Raw genomic sequence first — 23063 nt, 5'->3', positions numbered from 1 at the left:
TGTTGGTTGTTTCCTGTTGGTGTTGGTGAAGGTTAGGTGAAGGTGAAGGTGAGCCACAGCTCCAGAGAGCCAATCCCCAATCTCTGATTGGAGAGACTATTTTTACTGATTGAACAATTAAGGGGGCTTCAGTACCTCCGTTGAGAGTAGAGGGCAATCTGGGCACACACACACATGCTCCCACACTCTCTCTTACACACACACACACACACACACTCATACACACTCACTCGCTCACACACATAGTTGGTCGGTCAGTTAGTCATTCTGGAGCTTGCCATACACAGAAACAGACCTCATGGCTTTATGGATAGCCCTATACCTATCCCTCTTCTTGGTAAGTGCACAACACAAACTGTGGATGTTGTCTGTAGAGTGTACATTGTATGTGCATGTAACCAAGCTGTTGTGATGGTGCCTGTGACTAGGTGGCAGTGCCACCATATCTATGACCAGAGGAGTGTTGGAGGTACGTTTGGTGTGATTGAATTTATCTCAATGTAGCTGTTCCATAGTCTGAGCATTAGTGCATACAGACGTCCACAACATGGCGAATGTCATTTGGATTTTGTTCACAGAAATAATATGCTCATTATTGTTGAGGGAACACCCTTGCTTTTGTTGTCGTGTCAGAAACACTTGTGGCTGCAGACATGACCTGCGTCATTTCACCGGGCAAATGTAGATTGCACTCTGGCTAGAAGTGTCTGTCTGGAAACAGGGCTGCTCAGCATATGTCTGAGTCTGGTTAAGATTTGTAAGGTACATTTTCTTTCATATCCTTAGTCAGTACATTTGTCACCTGCTCTGATGTTCTCTATCTGTGGTGACTGTTTGTTATATGGGGTAATTACATCAGAGGGTGATTTTCTCAGTGAGTGCTGCCTCACTTACCTAAATAGCATTTTATTATGAATTCACTGCTTTTCTTTGAATTTTGATTTTGCCAACAGATTACCAAACAGGCTAGTGTTGAGTCTGAGCGCACATGTGAGGTCACATTAAATCCGATGGTGGGCCAAAAATGTTACTTTTTATTTTATTGTTTTATTTATTTACTTTATATACTATGCATTGTTTAAGCTTTTTGATGGATTAATCTGTTGCACGTAGGTTGTCGATTGCTGGCATGATCTGGATAACACCGAGTATGACTGTTGGCCATTAGATAGCCCTAATGATTACAACATGATCAACTGTGGAGGTAAGTCCAACCCCATTCATTGTGTGGAATTGCCTTAAAGGAGGGAAGGCGGGCTGTTGTTGTAGTGCTAATAATTTGATGGTCAGAAAGTGCAGAAATATTGCTTTGATGATTTCTGTTGTCGTTAGTTACCTTATCTTGGAGAATACACACAAAAAAGTCCTTCCTCAACAGTGTGTGTCTCTGTCTGCCTGCCTGCATGCCTGCCTGCCTGTCTGTCTGTCTGTCTGTCTGTCTGTCTGTCTGTCTGTCTGTCTGTCTGTCTGTGTGTGTGTGTGTGTGCGTGCGTGCGTGCGTGCGTGCGTGCGTGTGTGTGTGTGTGTGTGTGTGTGTGTGTGTGTGTGTGTGTGTGTGTGTGTGTGTGTCCGTGTGTCCGTGTGTGTGTGTGTGTGTCCAGGGCTGGAGATGTCGTGGGTGCTGCGGCCACCGGAGAAAGTGACGGACGGGGAGGAGTTCAATGTCACCTACACCATCACGGCATCAGACGACTTCTACGAGTATGCAGTCAAAAACAAAATATTCCAGTTCAGGTAAGCCTGTAATGTCTGTAATTCACTCCAAACCTATCTGCCTATCCGTCCGTACATTTGATGGATGACCACAACATGAGGAAGATTGGGAATGGGAATGCCGAGAAAGATACTCAAACATTTACTTAATAGATTGAAACTTACAGTGTACACAGTAGATCTACTGTGCATCCAATATAAGTAGATTGCCATCTACTGTGTACACTTAAAAGTCCAATCTATAATATAAATGTTTGAGGCATATCTTCGCAATCTAGTGTAAAGATATAATTTACATTACATTACTCTGTCAACATTTGTGTAAAAAGTTGTTGAGGTAACCAAGTATATCCTATAGGGCCTTTTAAATATATTACCCGTGAATCTCCTGTGTTTTACTGTAGCCTCATATCTGGATGCCTTTAGATACTGTACATAATTGCTGTTTAAACAGACTGTAAAGATCTATCTGTCTATCTACCCACCACTCTCCAGCAACGCCTCCGAAGCCAAAAGGTTTTGTGAGAAGCACGACTGTCCCGCAAATTGGAACAGCGCCAACGAGATCAACTGTTGCATTTACCATGCAAACATTCACTCCTGCCCTCTGGCTCTCATGGTCAGTACTGTCACCCTAAAAATCTGGGTTGTGTTCATTGGGCACTAAACGTAAGAAAACGGACTGAAACAGGGAGAGTCTACATGGACTTGTCTAATAATAAATGTTCATTTTAAAATGTTTTCTGTTTCATGGCTAAATGAACATGATCCTGGGCTTCCCTGTCTGTATTGGGTCGCTGCCAGTCTGATGAAAGTACACTGAGGGGGAAGACAGATGCAGGCTAGGCTACTTGATAGATGTAAGAGGATTAGATAAGAGTGAGCAATAGTAATATTGTGCCTCCACTTTGCCTTCTGATTGAATGGTATGTATCATATTATAACACCTATCCAGGGGCATAGCTCTCAACATGTGCATGTATGAAGTTGTCGGGAAATAGACAGAAGATACATTTCTGGTCTTACCAAATGGACAATAATGCTATTCTATTATTTTATTCAACACTTTTAGGTCTACTCAAGTGGCCAGGGTAGGGGCTATAGGGGTTGACTTTAAGCAACTTTTTGGGCTAGAGGCATACAAAAAAGATAATGGTAGCAACAGTAGCATTTGGAGTCCCTTGGAATTTATTTTGTGTGTGAGGAAAAGCTGCCCTATTTTACATGGGCAGCTGAGACCCTTACAGATACACTGAGGCCTGAGGCCAACCCATTAACTTGCTGCTGACATTAAAACATTTGATTTGTGTGCAAAGGACCTAAAGGCATCAAGTATGTATTTTGCATTTAAAAAAAAAGAAAAACATTTGCAAATAGCCGGCCCGTACAGCAACAACATTCTCAGTAACAGTTACAGAAACCTTGCTTTGACTGTGACATGACTGTAAGTCACTCTGGATAAGAATGTCTGCTAAATGTACAGTATGTGTGAAAATAAACATACAATTTACCATGTACCATGTACATTTACATTTAGTTAATTTAATAACAGACACTCTTTCACACAATAGTGTCATAAGACTTCTGATACCAATTTAGTGTGAAAGAGAGCCACAAAATTGTGATCCAAAATAAAAATGGTATACACAAGTACTTTGAAAATACAAATTACAGCTCTCAAAAGTGCCTTGTTACAAAATCCATTGGAGTGTAGTTCAGCCCAGAGTAAAACAAATTTCAAAATTGTCAGAAGTCATTGAAATACATATTTCAAATAGGTGTAACAGAAAAAACTGTCCATCTCTGCTTGTTAGCACTCATTCTCTCTCCCCCACCCACCAATCACTGTTTGTTGAGTACAATGGTATAACATTGCGGAAGATTGAAGGATTTAGATTGGTTTTGATTATGATGCTAACCCAATCGTGTCGCCCCCACAGAGGCACGGCGGTATTTGTGGCCCGTGGATCCCTGATGACGGGAAGATTGTGACACACACCGTGTCCAAAGCAGGAAAGATGAGCAAGAAGTTCTGGACATCAAAGGTACCTACCACTGCAAAGTAAATGTAAGAGCTATTCACACAACTGAGCCGAACCGAGCTGAACCAAACCAAGCTGTACTGCTCTGGCCTGGTTAAGCATCCACCATTGTTTTTGGAATTGGGTGGAAAAGGACAATGTGAAAAGAAATATTGAAGCCAGTATGGGCATGATACTGTGTTAAGGGTAGTAGTAAACAATAGTGCTCATGTTGTCTTTATGTGCTTTGGTAGCTATCTGACAATTGAGTTTTAATCACGGTCCCATCCAGGTGGTTCTCATTCATGTAGGAGTGACCTCAGTCATTGCACATATCAAAATTGGACATATGCATGCAGCTCTGGAGTCCAAGGTGCTGGTTGTCAGTGCTCAAGGTCAGTGTGCTGCTAACACCAGTAGTGTATCAATTTGTTATTATGCAAAACTGCTATTGCTACTCAAGGCTCACCCCTGTGGTGAGCACCAAACTTTGTTCTTTATTTGTTACGGAAAAATACAGACATTAGGATGTTGTTGCTGCACAGAAGTGTTAAACTCTAGCCTGGGTCGTAGTGGTAATCTTTTCTTCTTGGTGCTTAGATTGACACGCTAATGTTATTGATGAGCCAACTGGCTTCCCAGGTTCCCAGTAGTTATTTCAAGGCACTCTTGTGCCATAATAGTTACATGGGATTTTGTGTGTGTGTGTGTGTGTGTGTGTGTGTGTGTGTGTGTGTGTGTGTGTGTGTGTGTGTGTGTGTGTGTGTGTGTGTGTGTGTGTGTGTGTGTGTGTGTGTGTGTGTGTGTGTGTGTGTGTGTGTGTGCGTGTGCGTGTGGGCGTCGTGTGTGTGTGTGTGTGTGTGTGTGTGTGTGTGTGTGTGTGTGTGTGTGTGTGTGTGTGTGTGTGTGTGTGTGTGTGTGTGTGCGCGCCTGTGTGCGTCTGTGTGTGTGTGTATCTCAGTGTGTGGGGATGACGTCTGCGAGCTGGAGGAGAGCTGTCTCACGTGCCCGGCGGACTGTGGTGCCTGCCCCATGTCCATCACCATCAAGGTGGCCATCGGACTGCCCGTCACACTCTTCTTCGGTGGCTTCATCTTAACCATGGTGGTGAGAAACCAAACAAAACATATACACCAAACAATACTACCTTTTTATATTCTCTTGCATCCAGACCAGGCACAAAACAAACTCACTTCAGAGTTTGGTCATGATCTGGCAAATCATTCTCATCCAATGCAGATGTTTTTGATAGATGTCTTCTCTCTTTCTCTATAGTGGTTCCAGTACCAGAAACAGAAGATGTTTTGGGACGAAAGCTGGATTATCAACTATAAAAATATAATGTTTGGTAAGATGAGATGTCATCTGAGATGAATTTATAAAAGAGAAAATAAGTGAAAAAAGCAAACAGGTGAACTCTTTTGCTTGCTTATGCAATGCAAATCAATACATACAGTGGCAAGAAAAGGTATGTGAACCATTTGGAAATATCTGGACTTCTGCATAAAATTGGTCATAAAATGTAATCTGATAAGGTCACAACAATAGACAAACACAATCTGCTTAAACTAATAACACACAAACAATTCTATGTTTTCATGTCTTTATTGAACACAACATGTAAACATTCACAGAGCAGGGTGGAAAAGTACGTGAACCCTTGGATTTAATAACTTTTGGCAGCAATAATCTCAACCAAACATTTTCTGTAGTTGCGGATCAGACCTGTACAACGGTCAGGAGGAATTTTGGACCATTCTTCTTTACAAAACTGTTTCAGATCAGCAATATTCTTGGGATGTCTGGTATGGACTGCTTTATTGAGGTCATGCCACAGCATCTCAATCGGGTTGAGGTCAGGACTCTGACTGGGCCACTCCAGAAGGCGTATTTTCTTCTGTTGAAGCAGTGTTTTGGGTCATTGTCCTGTTGCATCACCCAACTCCTGTTGAGCTTCAATTGTCGGACAGATAGCCTTACATTCTCCTGCAAAATGTATTGATAAACTTGGGAATTCATTTTTCATTTTTGAGTCTTTTTCCCCCCACACATAGTGTTGTATGTTTCGTTCAAACAACTAAACTTTAGTTTCATCTGTCCACAGAATATTTTGCCAGTAAAGCTGTGGAACGTCCAGGTGCTCTTTTGCGAACTTGAGACGTGCAGCAATGGGTTTTTTTTGGACAGCAGTGGCTTCTTTCGTTGTGTCCTCCCATGAACACCAATCTTGTTTAGTGTTTTACGTGTCGTAGACTCGTCAACAGAGATGTTCATGTTGATGTTGACACGTTCCAGAGATTTCTGTCTTTAGCTGACATTCTAGGATTCTTCTTAACCTCTGGAAGTATTCTGTGCTGTGCTCTTGCAGTCATCTTTCAGGACTGCCGCTCCTAGGGAGAGTAGCAACAGCGCTGAACTTTCTCCATTTATAGATAATTTGTCTTACAGTGGACTGGTGAACATCAAGGCTTTTAGAGATAGTTTTTTAACCCTTTCCAGCTTTATGCAAGTCAACAATTCTTAATCTTGGGTCTTCTGAGATCTCTTTTGTTCGAGGCATGGTTCACATCAGGCAATGCTTCTTGTGAATTACAAACTCTAATTTTGTGAGTGTTTTTTATAGGGCAGGGCAGCTCTAACCAACATCTCCAATCTCGTCTCAATGACTGTACTTCAGGTTAGCTGACTCTTGACTCCAATTAGCTTTTGGAGAAGTCATTAGCCTAGGGGTACATACTTTTTCCAACCTACACTGTGAATGTTTAAATTATGTATTCAATATAGACAAGAAAAATACAATCATTTGTGTGTTATTAAGTTTAAGCACACTGTGTTTGTCTGTTGTTGTGACTTAGATGAAGATCAGATCTATTTTATGACCAATGTATGCAGAAATCCAAAGAGTTCACATACCACTGGTTGTATTGTCCAGGGATGGTAATTTTTAGCATTCACAATTGTAATTTGCGGGATTATTTTTTTGTTTCTTTAACATATCTCGCACAATATAGCAAATGAATTCATGTAAAAGAGCATGTCACGCATCCAAACATGTTTTCTTCAATGCTGCACACAAATTGCCATCCGGGGAATGGAGTCTTTTACATACATTTCTATACCTAATAGTTTCCTTTTTGTTGGCATACGCAGGTAAAGTGTGTTACATGGGCTTCTGCAGTACGACCAGTCTCCAGCCAGTGAAGAGTAACTCCAGTGTGAGCCGAACTACAGACGTGACAGTCTGCACTGTGGTCAACACCACCTACAAGCAGAGCTTCATCCAGCCTGCCATTTAGTAAGACGTACTGCATAACACATGTCTAAGGCATGGTATTTATTACACAGTTAAAGGGGGAAGTACTGCATTCACGGCTATTGATAATAATGTATTTGATTCAGAACTAGTGCACTGCAATGCACTTAAAACGGAGTACATGCACTTATCCAATGTGCACTTATCAGTCGTCAACTATATTCTCAGACAATTATTGTATGAGGGACATAGTTTTATTTGTATAACTAATGTTTATTTTAACACCTGTTGCTTTGCATCTGTCAACGTGTAGTAAGTTTGCTGTTTTTCTTGATAACAAAAAAAAAGTCATTATTTTCTATTGGTTAGTGATGGAAGGACTGTAGCAGTGAAACACATCCAGAATAAACACTTCACCCTCTCCAAAACTATCAGGAGGGAGGTGAAAGAAGTGAGGTGAGTACAACGTGTGTACTCCTAAAACCCCGTACACAGACACAATTACCTAGAGTATATATTTTGATTGATCTCATGCAACATTTTCATCACTTACTGAAGATCTGATAAAAGTCACATAGTAGTATCCCATCAGGCAAAAGCATGTTGAATTAACATCAAATAAAATAAAAAATAAAAAAATTTGCCAAGAAAATCCATCCACCTGACAGGTGTGGCATATCAAGAGGCTGGTTAAACAGCTTGATCATTACACAGGTGCACCTTGTGCTGGGGACAATAGAAGGTCACTCTAAAATGTGCAGCACAATGTCCAACAAAGCTGTTGCCAGAGAATGTAATGTTCATTTCTCTACCATAAGTGAATTTGACAGTATGTCCAACCGGCCTTAGAACTGCAGACCATGTGAACGACGCCAGCCCAGGCCATTCACATTCCTGCTTCTTTACCTGCAGGATTGTCTTGAGACCGGACAGCTGATGAAACTGTGGGTTTGCACAACCAAAAATGTTTTGCTTAAACTGTCTCAGGGAAGTTCATCTGCATGCTCACAAGGGTCTTGACCTGACTGCAGTTTAGCGTCTTAACTGACTTCAGTGGGCAAAAGCCTTTGATGGCCACTGGCACGTTGGAGAAGTGTGCACTTCACGGATGAATCCCGGTTTCAACTGTACCGGGCAGATGGCAGTCGGTGTGTATGGTGTCGTGTGGGCGAGCAGTTTGCTGATGTCAACGTTGTAAACCGAGTGCCACATGGTGACAGTGGGGTTATGGTATGGGCAGGCATAAGCTACGGACAATGAACACAATTGCATTTTATCAAATCAAATCAAATTTATTTATATAGCCCTTCGTACATCAGCAATTATCTCAAAGTGATGTACAGAAACCCAGCCTAAAACCCCAAACAGCAAGAAAATGCAGGTGTAGAAGCACGGTGGCTAGGAAAAACTCCCTAGAAAGGCCAAAACCTAGGAAGAAACCTAGAGAGGAACCAGGCAATGAGGGGTGGCCAGTCCTCTTCTGGCTGTGCCGGGTGGAGATTATAACAGAACAAGGCCAAGATGTTCAAATGTTCATAAATGACCAGCATGGACAAATAATAATAATCACAGTAGTTGTCGAGGGTGCAGCAAGTCAGCACTTCAGGAGTAAATGTCAGTTGGCTTTTCATGGCCGATCATTGAGAGTATCTCTACCACTCCTGCTGTCTCTAGAGAGTTGAAAACAGCAGGTTTGGGACAGGTAGCACGCCCAGTGAACAGGTCAGGGTTCCATAGCCGCAGGCAGAACAGTTGAAACTGAAGCAGCAGCACGGCCAGGTGGACTGGGGACAGCTAGGAGTCATCATGCCAGGTAGTCCTGAGGCATGGTCCTAGGGCTCAGGTCCACCGAGAGAGAAAGAAAGAAAGAAAGAAAGAAAGAAAGAAAGAAAGAAAGAAAGAAAGAAAGAAAGAAAGAAAGAAAGAGAGAAAGAGAGAATTAGAGAGAAAGAGAGAATTAGAGAGAGAATACTTAAATTCACACAGGACACCGGATAAGACAGGAGAAATACTCCATTTATAACAGACTGACCCTAGCCCCCCGACACATAAACTACTGCAGCATAAATACTGGAGGCTGAGACAGGAGGGGTCAGGAGACACTGTGGCCCCATCCGATGATACCCCTGGACAGGGCCAAACAGGCAGGATATAACCCCACCCACTTTGCCAAAGCACAGCCACCACACCACTAGAGGGATATCTTCAACCACCAACTTACCATCCTGAGACAATGCCGTGTATAGCCCACAAAGATCTCCGCCACAGCGGGGGGGGCAGACAGGAAGACCTAGTCAGCGACTCAACCCACTCAAGTGACGCACCTAGGGACGGCATGGAAGAGCACCGGAAAGCCAGTGACTCAGCCCCTGTAATAGGGTTAGAGGCAGAGAATCCCAGTAGAGAGAGGGGAACCGGCCAAGCAGAGACAGCAAAGGCAGTTCGTTGCTCCAGAGCCTTTCCATTCACCTTCACACTCCTGGGCCAGACAACACTCAATTATATGACCTACTGAAGAGATGAGTCTTCAGTAAAGACTTAAAGGTTGAGACAGAGTCTGCATCTGTCACATGGGTAGGCAGACCATTCCATAAAAATGGAGCTCTATAGGAGAAAGCCCTGCCTCCAGCTGTTTGCTTAGAAATTCTAGGGACAATTAGGAGGCCTGCGTCTTGTGACCATAGCGTACGTGTAGGTATGTATTGCAGGAGTAGAGACCAGAGAAGGCTCGGCCTCTGACTCCGACTTGCTGCTTAATGGGACCGGTTGAAAGTTTCTGTCGGCTGAATGAGTGACACCGGTTGATCATTCCTACAGCATTTCCCTCCAGAAGCCATGAGAAAGTTGTCTGGCTGCGGGGACCGTGCGAGGGGATTTATACTTCTAACGTTACCATCTGTACTTACTGGTGGCACAGACGCTGTTTCATCCTTTTCTACACTGAAATTACCCTTGCCTAACGATTGCGTCTGAAGCTGGGCTAGCAGCACAGCTATCCTTGCCGTAAGGCGATCGTTCTCCTGTATATTATGAGTACAGCGACTGCAATTAGAAGGCATCATGTTAATGTTACTACTGAGCTTCGGCTGTTGGAAGTCCTGACGAACCATGTCCAGATAAAGCATCATGTTAATGTTACTACTTAGCTTCGGCTGTTGGAAGTCCTGACGAACCATGTCCAGATAAAACGTCTACAGTGAAAAAAGTTGGGTGAGGGAAGAACAAAAAATATAAACGGTAATTAAAAAGTAAAAAACGTGAAGTTGTCAGATAGCAAAGTAAGTTTGGCAACAAAACGCACAGCAGCACGTAAACACATAACCCTATGTAGACCTTTCCTGCAGTCAATGACCAAAAGCGCCCTCTTTGGCTTCATTTCAACCTAGATTTCAACAACATATCAACGGCAGGGTGATTTCAAAGTTTGGTTTATTTCAAATAAATTCACCTTCGTGGACAACTCAACATCAACTAAAATTGGATGTTGATTTGTTGTTGACATCCGGTGCGATTGGATATGACACATTTGCACCACTAGTTCATTTCTAGATATGGCATTGCTTTTCCTTAGGGAACTGGATCACCCAAATCTCTCCAAGTTTATTGGTGGTTCCATTGAGGTCCCCTACGTCAGTATCATCACTGAGTACTGCCCCAAAGGAAGCCTAGCTGATGTCCTCCTGAATGAGGATGTGCCAATCAACTGGGGGTTCAGGTGAATGTCACGATATCAGCTTTTTCTACCATCTGTCTGAAAAGAGAATACTGCACTATGTAGGGCGGTTTCCTGGACATTAACCTAGTCCTGCACTAAAAGCATTTCCATTAAACATGCTTCTTAGTCTAGAACTAGGCTCAATATGTGTCAGGACCGTGATGTAATAGAACCATATTTTTGTGTGTTCTTCATTTATGTTCTTTGTGTTCTTCATTTATGCTGGCACACAGGTTGTCCTTTGCTACTGATATAGCCCGTGGAATGGCTTATCTCCACCAACACAAGATGTTTCATGGCAGACTTCACTCAAGGAATTGCGTCATTGACGACCGCTGGGTTTGCAAAATCTCAGGTGATACAATTAAGACTTCCCTCTGTAGGAGTGTGTAGGCAGGCACCATATCTCAACATGCCTTTATCTTCTACTGTTGTGTCCTTGAGCAAGGCACTTAACCCCTAACCTGCTCCAGAGGAACTCCTCTGCAGCTTACACTATGTTGTTTCAAGTATATACAATTGAAGTCGGAAGTTTACATACACTTAGGTTGGAGTCATTAAAACTTGTTTTTCAACCACTCCACAAATATCTTGTTGACAAACTACAGTTTTGGCAAGTCGGTTAGGACATCTACTTTGTGCATGACACAAGTAATTTTCCCAACAATTGTTTACAGACAGATTACTTCACTTATTATTCTCTGTATAACAATTCCAGTGGGTCAGAAGTTTACATACACTAAGTTGACTGTGCCTTTAAACAGCTTGGAAAATTCCAGAAAATTGGCTAATTGACATCATTTGAGTCAACTGGAGTTGTACCTGTGGATGTATTTCAAGGCCTGCCTTCAAACTCAGTGCCTGGAAAAATCAAAAGAAATCAGCCAAGACCTCAGAAAAAAATTGTAGATCTCCACAAGTCTGGTTTATCCTTGGGAGCAATTTCCAAACGCCTGAAGGTACCATGTTCATCTGTACAAACAATAGTACGCAAGTATAAACACCATGAGACCACACAGGCATTATACCACTCAGGAAGGAGACGCGTTCTGTCTCCTAGAGATGAATGCACTTTGTTGCGAAAAGTGAAAATCAATCCCAGAACAACAGCAAAGGACCTTGTGAAGATGCTGGAGGAAACAGGTAAAAAAGTATCTATATCAACAGTAAAACGAGTCCTATATCGACATTACCTGAAAGGCCGCTCAGCAAGGAAGAAGCCACTTCTCCAAATCTGCCATAAAAAAAGCCAGACTACGGTTTGCAACTGCACATGGGGACAAAGATCATACTTTTTGGAGAAATGTCTGGTCTCTGGTCTGACAAAATAAAAATAGAACTGTTTGGCCATAATGACCATCGTTATGTTTTGAGGAAAAAGGGGGAGGCTTGCAAGCCAAAGAACACCATCCCAACTGTGAAACACTGGGGTGGCAGCATCATGTTGTGGGGCTGCTTTGTTGCAGGGGGGCCTGGTGCACTTCACAAAATAGATGGCATCATGAGAGAGCAAAATTATGTGGATATATTGAAGCAACATATCAAGACATCAGTCAGGAAGTTAAAGCTTGGTTGCAAAAGGGTCTTCCAAATGGACAATGACCCCAAGCATCCCTCCAAAGTTGTGACAAAATGGCTTAAGGACAACAAAGTCAAGGTATTGGAGTGACCATCACAAAGCCCTGACCTCAGTCCTATAGAAAATGTGTTGGCAGAACTGAAAAGCATGTGCGAGCAAGGAGGCCTACAAACCTGACTCAGTTACACCAGCCCTGTCAGGAGGAATTGGGCAAAATTCACCCAACTTATTGTGAGAAGCTTGTGGAAGGCTACCTGAAACGTTTGACCCAAGTTCAACAATTTAAAGGCAATGCTACCAAATACTAATTGAGTGTATGTAAACGTCTGACCCACTGGGAATGTGATGGAATAAATAAAAGCTGAAATAAATCATTTTTTCTACTATTATTCTGACATTTCACATTCTTAAAATAAAGTCCTAACTGACCTAAAACAGGGAATTTTTACTAGGGTTGAATATCAGGAACTGTGAAAAACTGAGTTTAAATGTATTTGGCTAAGGTGTATATAAACTTCAGAGATTTTGAACAGCATAAGAAAGAAAAGGCAACATTTATTTCACAAAGGACAATTAAATGTTATTGTATTGTAGCATATTATGTTTGGTTTACATTAGTGAGTACACAGGACCAGTAACAAAGCAAAAGAAAACATTTGAAAATTGAATTTATCCTGTGTTGTTCCAGACTATGGCCTGACAGCCTACAGAAAGGATGACTTTGAGGTAGTCAGTAATGGGTTCCACTGTGAGGATACCTACCGTATATACTATGCCCCTGAGGTCCTCCTAGGAAGCAGCTCTAATGTCACTCCGGCTGCTGACATTTACAGGTACTGTAGCCCAACTGCGACAGCTATTATATAGTTGCACCATGGGGATAACCATGTTTGGGGCTAATTCCATTTCAATTCAGTCAGTTGAAAAGTAATGAGGGAAATTCAAATTTGACTTTGTGAATTTACAGTTGAAATGGAATTAAGCCCGACCCTGGTGATAACAATTGTATTTACTGTATGTAATATTATTATGCTGGTATGGTAATGACTTAAATACTAGACCATGGACATGTTGTTTAAATCAGCACAACAGTACCTGCAAGTTTTTCATCCAAAGTGATTTACTATATGTCAGTAGTTTTATGCTATGCTAAATTGAGTCTCAGACATGTAGGCTATAAAAGAGCATGCATGAAAAATCTGGGATATGGTGATACCATCTGTATGATCTGGTGTTATTAGATGTGTTCAATGGTTTCTGTGTCTTCTCCTCCCCAGCTACTCTATCATCTTAGTTGAGATTGCCACTCGCTCTGACCTCCTTTCAGTAAGTATGATACAAAGATAATACTAATGATAATGACCTTTGACCAGGCACATTGTTTTCTATGAACACCTCTCCGACAGGACCAAACAGAGGGCGTGAAGTTGGATATCACGTGGCGCCCTTCCCTGCCTGAACTGAAAGCTGGGAAAGCGGATACTGATTGTCCTGACCGGGGAGATTACTGTGAGGTCTGTGACAAAATCCACTGAAATTTGCCGTGGTGTATTATTTAATATACTTTGTCCAATGATTCAGATCTATTCATTTAAGCACTTTAAGGAGCATTTTACACCCAAATATTTTTTTACCTTGTATTTCTTTGTTCATGTTTGTGTATGTCACCATTCAAGGTTTGGGGTAAAATTCTTTAGTTGTACTGTAAGTGTGCCAAAGATGCAAAACATTTTTTGTTGTTGTATCTCTACTCTAATACTTCAACAGCTGATCAAGAAGTGCTGGTCTCAAAATGTCACATTGAGACCGACTTTTGAGCAGGTGAAGAAGATGCTGGATAAAATGAACCCACACAAAGTCAGCCCTGTGGACATGATGATGAATCTGGTAATGCTATGATATAACATTTGGCCACTTAAAGGGTGAGTAAGTTATTTCAGTAGCTAACAAATTCATTACTTACCAACAGCTGCAAATCTCAATTAAACTACATATTGTTTTGAAGTTCCCTTTCCTTACCTTTTCTTAATACACAATCCTTAATCTAGCAAACCAATTTTGTGGGTCAGAGTGCAGTATTTATTTAGTTTCATGGCACAAACACTTGCTTCTCACACTGCCTTTAGCCGGGGCCTCCCTGGAGATGCATCCAGGTGCAGCCCCGAAGCAGCTTGCGCTCCCTTTCCTATCCTCCTTTCTGAGTGAGATTCCTTTCCTAACTTCCTTTCCTTTTCATTTCCTGGCCATGGTTAATCCCTACCACATACTGTACATGTGAACTCCTTTTCTTTCTAGATTGCCCTTTTCTCCTTCACTATAATGGGGATCCTGTTTTCTGCAAACAATGCTTGAAGTACCCCGGTCGGCCTTGAAATTCATGGATTGAATGAGGGGGCAGTCATTCTCCCCTGGTTCTCCCCCGGTTTAGCGTAACAGCTAAAATGGCTTTGAAAAATACGATTTCAGCTAATCAGGAGAAGTCGGCCTATCTAAGAAAATAACTACATTAGGCATTCACTAATCATAAATCATTTTTAAGTGATAATGCCCTCGAAGCCGGTGTTTGGAGGATATATTGGCATGGGCAATGTTAGGCCTGAGACGAAGTCGAGGTCAAACCGTGCCAATATATCCTCCAAACACCGGCTTCGAGGGCATTATCACTTTTTTACAACGGGTTACCAACATATTCAAATAATGATTGACATATTTTCATTAAAAAGGTTATTTTGATTAATTTATTCATATTATTTCATCCTTCCACCAGATATAGTCCAGACACAATTCTAGGGTTGCTACCCAAGTCGGCTGGTGTTGTTCTGTATCTATGGACCCAGTCGTTCATTCTAAATGTTCCATTTTCATACTGGCTAGCAATGTTCTTATCCCTTGCTTGCTAGCTAGCCAACTATGGCTAAAAAGTACTGAGAAACGCTGCCTACGCTGCCTATCTGTCTGTCTGTCTGTTTTGTCCCGACTCGTTCATTGCAATGGGACAGCTGGAGATCGAATTTGATTATTGAAATAATGTTGCAAATGTTGGAGAGGCAGACAGACAGCAAGGTTTGTACAAATCTCCACTGTTGAAAACTAAATGTTAGTTTAAAAGAAATGTGAGATAATGTCTAGATGCTTTTTATAGTGGAGATCAAGTTGTCAGAAGGTGAATTCACCAATTTGTAAGTCGCTCTGGATAAGAGCGTCTGCTAAATGACTTAAATGTAAATGTAAATGTTTATAACTGGCCTAGCAGGGATGATGAGAGTGGATTGCGCAGTCAGATGGAACAAAGTAAACGGGCATTTTAACGTCATAGATTTAGCCGGTGGTAATTTGTGGAATAGACACTGTCTGGAATGCGCTTTTCACCAGCATTCAGGATTAGACCCACCCGTTTTATTAACATATTACAGAAACGTTGGTATAATTGTGGGCAAAATTCTAATTTATGGCTCTAGTCAATCTGCATTGCTGAAGCGTTACTGATTGTGTGACAGAAATGTAAAGGTAATTTCCGATTGAGCCGATTTATGCAGCATTTACCGTGAATCTCCGTTAACGTGGAAACATTTCCTTTAAATTTCTATCAAACTGTAATGCTGACCTCCCTCCATACAGATTGAATAGAGCCCTTACTGAACCTTTAAATCAAAATGTTATATATTTGGAGAAAGAAAATCAGCAGACTGATTATTATGTTTATCACAATACATGTCATGAATATCACAAATCTGTAATATAAAATAATTTGGGCTTTAGATCTAAATGTAGATCTGTTGTGTATGGATCTCTGGAACTGCTTTCATAATTAGCAACAAACAGTATATATATATATATATATATATATATATATATATATATATATATATATATATATTTCTTATATGTACACTGCATAACATGACGTCTGTTACAATTCTAGATGGAAAAGTACAGTAAGCATTTAGAGGCCATTGTAGCGGAGAGAACACAGGATCTTCTCCAAGAGAAACAAAAGACAGACTGTTTGCTATACAGTAAGTACATGAAACCACAAATGGTCCACGATATGGCTTCTTATACTATATATACAAAAGTATGTGGACACCCCTTCAAATTAGTGTATTCTGCTATTTTAGACACACCTGTTGCTAAAGGGTGTATAGAATTGAGCATACAGCCATGAAATCTACATAGACAAACAATGGCAGTAGAATGGCCTTACTGAAGAGCTCAGAGATTTTCAACGTGGCACCGTCATAGGATGCTACCTTTCCAACAAGTCAGTTGGTCAAATTTCTGCCCTGCTAAGAGCTGCCCCGGTCAACTTTATTAAGTGCTGGTATTGTGAAGTAAAAAATTCTAGGACAAATAACAGCTCAGACTCAAAGTGGTAGGCCACACAATCTCACAGAACGGGACCGTTTAGTGCTAAAGTGCGTATCGTGTAAAAATCGTCTGTCCTCGGTTGCAACACTCACCACCGAGTACCAAACTGCCTCTGGATGCAACTACAGCACCACACACAAGCTTAAGATCACCATGCGCAATGCCAAGCATCAGCTGGAGTAAAGTTCACCGCCATTGGACTCTAGAGCAGAGGAAACCCGTTCTCTGAAGTGATGAATCACGCTTCACCATCTGGCAGTCTGACAAACAAATCTGGGTTTGGCGGATGGCAGGAGAACGCTACCTGCCCCAATGCCTAGTGCCAACTGTAAAGTCTGGTGGATGAGGAATATTGGTCTGGGTCTGTTTTCATGGTTCGGGCTAGTATGACAATACACAACGCGAGGTCCATACAGAAATGGTTTGTCGAGATCGGTGTGGAAGAAATGGTCTGCTCTGCACAATCCTGACCTCAACCCCATCGAACACCTTTGGGATGAATTGGAACACCGACTGCAAGACAGACCTAATCGCCCAACATCAGTGCCTGACCTCACTGATGCTCGGGGCTGAATGGAAGCTAATCCACGCAGCAATGTTCCTCTAGTTCATCTAGTGGAAAGCCTTCCCAGAAGAGTGGAGTCTTTTATAGCGCAAAAGCGAACCAACTCCATATTAATGCCCATGATTTTGTAATGGGATGTTGGACGAGCAGGCATCCACATACTTTTGGTCATGTAGTGTATTATGTGTGGTGTTGCCTCCACTGTCATCTAGTGGTAAAGAAGTAGAATGTACCACAATGACAACATAAATGCTTCCAAAATACATTTGGATGTTGCTATATACTGTTTTTAACATTTTGAAGAGAAAGAGTTGTTTGAATACAAAACCATTGGTTACATTCAACAAAATTCCTGAATGAAACAGTTTGAAAGGCAGGAAAATGTTTTGAATCTTAAGTTACTTCTTGTCACCAGGTATGTTACCAAAGCCGGTGGCCGATGACCTTCGTCAGGGTCGCACAGCAGAGGCTCAGAGCTACTCCAATGCTACAGTCTACTTCAGGCAGGTGTCAGTTGTAGGGCCAAGAGTTTTTCCTAATCAGGTCACGTGATCTGGAAAAACTCTTGGCTCTAGTCATAAGAGAGTGCAGTATTGTGGTACATCCACATTAGTTCATGTATTATGTCCTATGGAGGTGTTGAATTCGGTTTTTATTTATACATTAAGAGAGTTCTATCCAGATTCCCTCCCAGCTGTCACTGTCTACCTTTTCAAGTTAAAGATTTAGAGATGAGTAACATTTCTTTCTCCTTGTTGGCAGTGACATTGTGGGTTTCACAGAGCTCTCTGGCTCAAGCACTCCTCACCAGGTGGTGGACTTTCTAAATCAGCTCTACACCACGTTTGATGACATCATTGATAATTATGATGTCTACAAGGTGGAGACTATAGGAGACGCTTGTAAGTATGATGGCAAAGAATCTGTCTCTGCTTCCATCCATCTGTTTGTGACTGCCTGTCTGTCTCCATCAATCTGTCCATCCTTCTGTCTGTTAGTTCGTCTGTCCACCCATCCATGTGTGTGTGTTCGGGCATTGTTATCAAGATTGATCTAAATGTGTCTGCCCCTCCAGACATGGTGGTCTCTGGTGTTCCCAATGAGAATGGCATAAACCATGCGGGGGAGATCGCCAGCATGGCTCTGGGTCTGGTCAATGTTTGCCATGCCTTTAAAATCCCACACAAGCCCACCACGCAGTTGAGGATACGAGCTGGCATACACTCAGGTAAACAAGTTCAAATGGGCTATGTTCATTAGGGCACACGGTTGTGCCTACTGAATACAAACCTTGTGATGTCTCACTGTTTGAGTGGAATAATTGTAATAATTGGTAATAATGGTCAAAATATCTAACTCAATTGCATCTGGTCTGCCTTTGTTGAAATGTTAGGCAGTTTTGCTAACAGAATGTACATTTATTTTGTGCTATGTATTCAATCTGAAATAAAAAAATGTGTGTTTTCCCATGTTTAAATCCTACTTGTATTTGTGAGAGATATTTTCATATTGAATGCACCGAGATGTCTGTGGACACCCATGCATACCCCACTAGAGGTCTCTTCACAGTCCCCAAGTCCAGAACAGACTATGGGAGGCGCACAGTACTACATAGAGCCATAACTACATGGAACTCTATTCCACATCAAGTAACTCATGCAAGCAGTAAAATAATATTTGAAAGAAACAGATAAAACTACACCTTAAGCAACACAAACATAGACACATGAATATAAACACACGATAACATACGCACTATACAAACATGTGCACATGAATTTTGTGTTATAGATATGTGGTAGTAGAGTAGGGGCCTGAGGGCACATGGTTAATATGATGTGAAATCTGTTATGAATGTATTGTAATGTTTTTTGCCTTGGCAGCAGCTAATGGGGATCCATAGTAAATCAAATACAAATACATCCCCACAGGACCCGTAGTTGCTGGTGTCGTGGGAACCAAAATGCCACGGTATTGCTTATTCGGTGATACAGTGAACACAGCATCGCGGATGGAATCAACAAGCGAAGGTACTCAAAGATCAAATACAACCCTTGAGTATATAAATTTAAACTCTGTGAGAGTGCAGGCCAAAGTAACAGTGAAATATTCTGATTCTTTATCTGATTCAGGGTCTTTAACAGGCCAACTGACTGTACAGACCACTCAGCCTGGCTAAGGTTGAGCATATTGTTCATGGGCTGGGTGGCAGCTGAGGTTGCCATTGGTGGGGCACTGATTTAGCCCCTCTGCCTTTATGCCAAGCTGGATTTTCTCTGTCTGTGCTCTTCAGTGCCCTGCAGAGGGGTTATATCACGAGAGAGAGCCGTTCTCCTCACTGAGCTCTTATAATCCTCGGAACCATGCAAAAAAGACAATGAGGGTAGAAAACAGTGACCCTCTGTGATTTTAAAGCGTGAAACAGTGGCTTTTAGGCTACTACATGAAAATATATTATTTCTCATGTGATAGGGCAGGATGCACAACATTACTTTTGTAGTACTGAATTGCTTGTTGTACAATGTTACTTTTCTAACACTGTCATTTATAATCCAGCTAGTATAAAACAAAGTGTGATTCTGTCCATAGCTCTGAAGATCCAGGTCAGTGGAGCCACTGCTGACCTGCTAAACACACTGGGAGGTTACACTCTGATCTGCCGAGGATCACTAAACGTCAAGGTAAGATAATCAGCCATTTCCCACTCATTAGTATCAATAAGGACACAGTTGCCAAGGGTTAATGAGGAGAAAATCTAGCCTGGTCCCAGATCTGTTTGTGCTGTCTTGACAACTCCTATGTTCGTTGTTTGGGAAAGACAGTGGCCATATGCAAGACGGCCTATGAACTACAAACTGTATCCAACAATAGTGTTGTCATATCACCTTCTCACACTAGTTTGACCTAATTTAAGAATGCTCCTAGTTAGCAAATTTACAATATAGTATTATCTGTATGTTTTGTGAACTGCTATTGTCGGTTAAAAAAAAGTGTTGTGCTAAGAGTGTGCTATGTTAAGGACATTTTTTGACTTGGCCATGGTGGTTGCTGTAGAAATCTTGCCAAAAACAAAAATGTATTATATTCACCCCCTCCGAAGACCTTTGATTTGAAGGGAGGGAGGGAGTTAGTAGAGGGTGGACAGAGAAGGGGAGGGGGGGGTGGGGGGGCAAGTGGATCCCATGGGATGGGGCCCAACACTCATACTCATTGAAAGACTGCATGCCTCCATTAGGGAGCGGCCTCAGCTGCTTTGTGCTTGTCCCTTACCAACCCTAATGGCCCTCATTTAGTATTTACAAGGACACACACATGCTCCCCAAATACAGCCCCTTTCTCAGGAGAGAGAAAAAGCAAAACAACATTCATTGGTCTTGATAGGCTGTCAGACATGTCAGGCATACAGTATGCTGCTTTTGGATGGTGTATGACCTACAAGTTTAGCCTCCATTTCTTTGTATCAACGATACTGCTCTTTATTTGTAAAGGGAAAAGGTGAAATGACGACTTGGTGGCTGGAAGCAAAGAAAGAAGAATCCTCTGACCCACTCCTCAGATCCACCGAGTTCAGAGGAGTCCCTGTGCCAGTTAGCAACTAGCCAACTACTAGCCTTCATAGTCTCTGTCTGCATAATATATGGACCACAGTTTGTGTTTAACAGCTGTATTGTGCAATTGATATCAAATATATTTCTATACTGCCCGAGAGTCTTGGAGCTGTATGGTGAGTTTGTACAGTGATTTTATGTTCTGGCAGTTATTGTATTTATTCATATCCATATGGGGGATATATACTTGATATGTGCACTCATATTATACACTGCTCAAAAAAATAAAGGGAACACTAAAATAACACATCCTAGATCTGAATGAATGAAATATTCTTATTAATTATTTTTTTTACATAGTTGAATGTGCTGACAACAAAATCACACAAATTATCAATGGAAATCAAATTGATCAACCCATGGAGGTCTGGATTTGGAGTCATTACTCAAAATTAAAGTGTAAAACCACACTACAGGCTGATCCAACTTTGATGTAATGTCCTTAAAACAAGTCAAAATAAGGCTCAGTAGTGTGTGTGGCCTCCAAGTGCCTGTATGACCTCCCTACAATGCCTGGGCATGCTCCTGATGAGGTGGCGGATGGTCTCCTGAGGGATCTCCTCCCAGACCTGGACTAAAGCATCCACCAAACTCCTGGACAGTCTGTGATGCAACGTGGCGTTGCTGGATGGAGCCAGACATGGTGTCCCAGATGTGCTCAATTGGATTCAGGTCTGGGGAACGGGCGGGCCAGTCCATAGCATCAATGCCTTCCTCTTGCAGGAACTGCTGACACACTCCAGCCACATGAGGTCTAGCATTGTCTTGCATTAGGAGGAACTCAGGGCCAACCGCACCAGCATATGGTCTCACAGGGGGTCTGAGGATCTCATCTCGGTACCTAATGGCAGTCAGGCTACCTCTGGCGAGGACATGGAGGGCTGTGCGGCCCCCCAAAGAAATGCCACCACACACCATGACTGACCCACCGCCAAACCGGTCATGCTGGAGGATGTTGCAGGCAGCAGAATGTTCTCCACAGCGTTTCCAGACTGTCACGTCTGTCACATGCGCTCAGTGTGAACCTGCTTTCATCTGTGAAGAGCACAAGGCGCCAGTGGCGAATTTGCCAATCTTGGTGTTCTCTGGCAAATGTCAAACGTCCTGCACGGTGTTGGGCTGTAAGCACAACCCCCACCTGTGGACGTCGGGCCCTCATGGAGTCTGTTTCTGACCGTTTGAGCAGACACATGCACATTTGTGGCCTGCTGGAGGTCATTTTGCAGGGCTCTGGCAGTGCTCCTCCTGCTCCTACTTGCACAAAAACATCAGCCAGGAAGCATAGGAACTGAGAAGTGGTCTGTGGTCCCCACCTGCAGAACCATTCCTTTATTGGGGGTGTCTTGCTAAATGCCTATAATGTCCACCTGTTGTCTATTCCATTTGCACAACAGCATGTGAAATTTATTGTCAATCAGTGTTGCTGCCTAAGTGGACAGTTTGATTTCACAGAATTGTGATTGACTTGGAGTTACATTGTGTTGTTTAAGTGTTCCCTTTATTTTTTTGAGCAGTGTATATTGTAATGGAGATGGATGGGGGAGAGGGAATAAGCACAAAATTTGATTAGCCAGTGTAGAATTCAAAGCACAAGTCACATGATTTTTTCTTGCGTCTCTAACATTGCCGCCAACAAGTCTAATGACCACCAGAATCACACCCCAAATGCCATAGGATATCTGGAAAATAATCAATTGCAGAGATGTAGTCTAATTGTCCACATAGTCCAATATGATGAATTGAAATGCACAGTGTTGTAGCATATATTATATTCTGATATTATCTTTACCTGATTTGATTCCATGTGTAAAATACTGTAAGCACGTTATTGTTCTGTATTGCTATGTAGCACCTTTTGTTGGTAGGGAGGTTGTGTTTTCTGTTGCATTTCCCACACACCTCATTGCTACCAAAATAAGAATTAAACTGTGATCCTTCTGAATTTCTTCACTTCTTTATAACATGTTTCTCATCTGGTGCAACACAAATAATACATAATTTGGCATTATAAACTGGGTGGTTCGAGCCCTGAATGCTGATTGGCTGATAGCTGTGGTACATCAGATCGTATACCACAGGTATGACAAACCATGTATTTTTACTGCTCTAATTACGTTGGTAACCAGTTTATAAGTAAGCAATTAGGCACCTCGGGGGTTGGGGTATATGGCTATATACCAGGGCTAAGGGCTGTATCTAAGAACAGCCCTTAGCCGTGGTATATTAGCCATACACCACAAC

At 42.1% G+C, this 23063-nt stretch overlaps 1 protein-coding gene across 4 annotated transcripts; it reads left to right on the top strand.

Annotated features, from left to right (window-relative positions):
* Nucleotides 1-193: 193 nt before the first annotated feature.
* Nucleotides 194-22764, top strand: LOC135557355 (atrial natriuretic peptide receptor 2-like). 4 transcript variants are annotated; one of them, XM_064990555.1, is made up of 24 exons: nucleotides 194-337; nucleotides 954-1013; nucleotides 1114-1204; nucleotides 1602-1734; nucleotides 2209-2332; nucleotides 3654-3758; nucleotides 4027-4129; nucleotides 4696-4841; nucleotides 5010-5082; nucleotides 6885-7029; nucleotides 7357-7443; nucleotides 10559-10702; nucleotides 10936-11057; nucleotides 12970-13114; nucleotides 13559-13607; nucleotides 13688-13795; nucleotides 14049-14168; nucleotides 16204-16297; nucleotides 17630-17717; nucleotides 17977-18116; nucleotides 18290-18442; nucleotides 19146-19244; nucleotides 19804-19895; nucleotides 20703-22764. In XM_064990555.1, exons 1-24 carry the CDS (start codon nucleotides 299-301, stop codon nucleotides 20811-20813), a joined length of 2571 nt encoding a protein of 856 aa, XP_064846627.1. In that variant the 5' UTR covers nucleotides 194-298; the 3' UTR covers nucleotides 20814-22764. The 4 variants fall into 4 exon arrangements, with proteins under 4 accessions (XP_064846627.1, XP_064846628.1, XP_064846630.1 ...); XM_064990558.1 differs by lacking the exon at nucleotides 194-337 and adding an exon at nucleotides 373-757; XM_064990557.1 differs by lacking the exon at nucleotides 194-337 and adding an exon at nucleotides 373-762.
* The last annotated feature ends 299 nt before the right edge of the window (nucleotides 22765-23063 follow it).

Source organism: Oncorhynchus masou, chromosome 16 (genome assembly GCF_036934945.1).
Source record: "Oncorhynchus masou masou isolate Uvic2021 chromosome 16, UVic_Omas_1.1, whole genome shotgun sequence".
In the NCBI taxonomy this organism is placed as follows: Eukaryota; Metazoa; Chordata; class Actinopteri; order Salmoniformes; family Salmonidae; genus Oncorhynchus; species Oncorhynchus masou.
The sequence above is the reverse complement of the archived record's forward strand: the minus strand, read 5'-3'. Positions and strand labels throughout refer to the sequence as shown.

Bases quoted from the DNA above. Each gene is read 5' to 3' on its own strand.
- LOC135557355 (XM_064990555.1), top strand. From the start codon at position 299: ATGGCTTTATGGATAGCCCTATACCTATCCCTCTTCTTG. The intron at 14,169-16,203 runs GTAATGCTATGA...TTACAATTCTAG, and splicing joins TGGACATGATGATGAATCTG to ATGGAAAAGTACAGTAAGCA. The intron at 16,298-17,629 runs GTAAGTACATGA...TCTTGTCACCAG, and splicing joins GACAGACTGTTTGCTATACA to GTATGTTACCAAAGCCGGTG.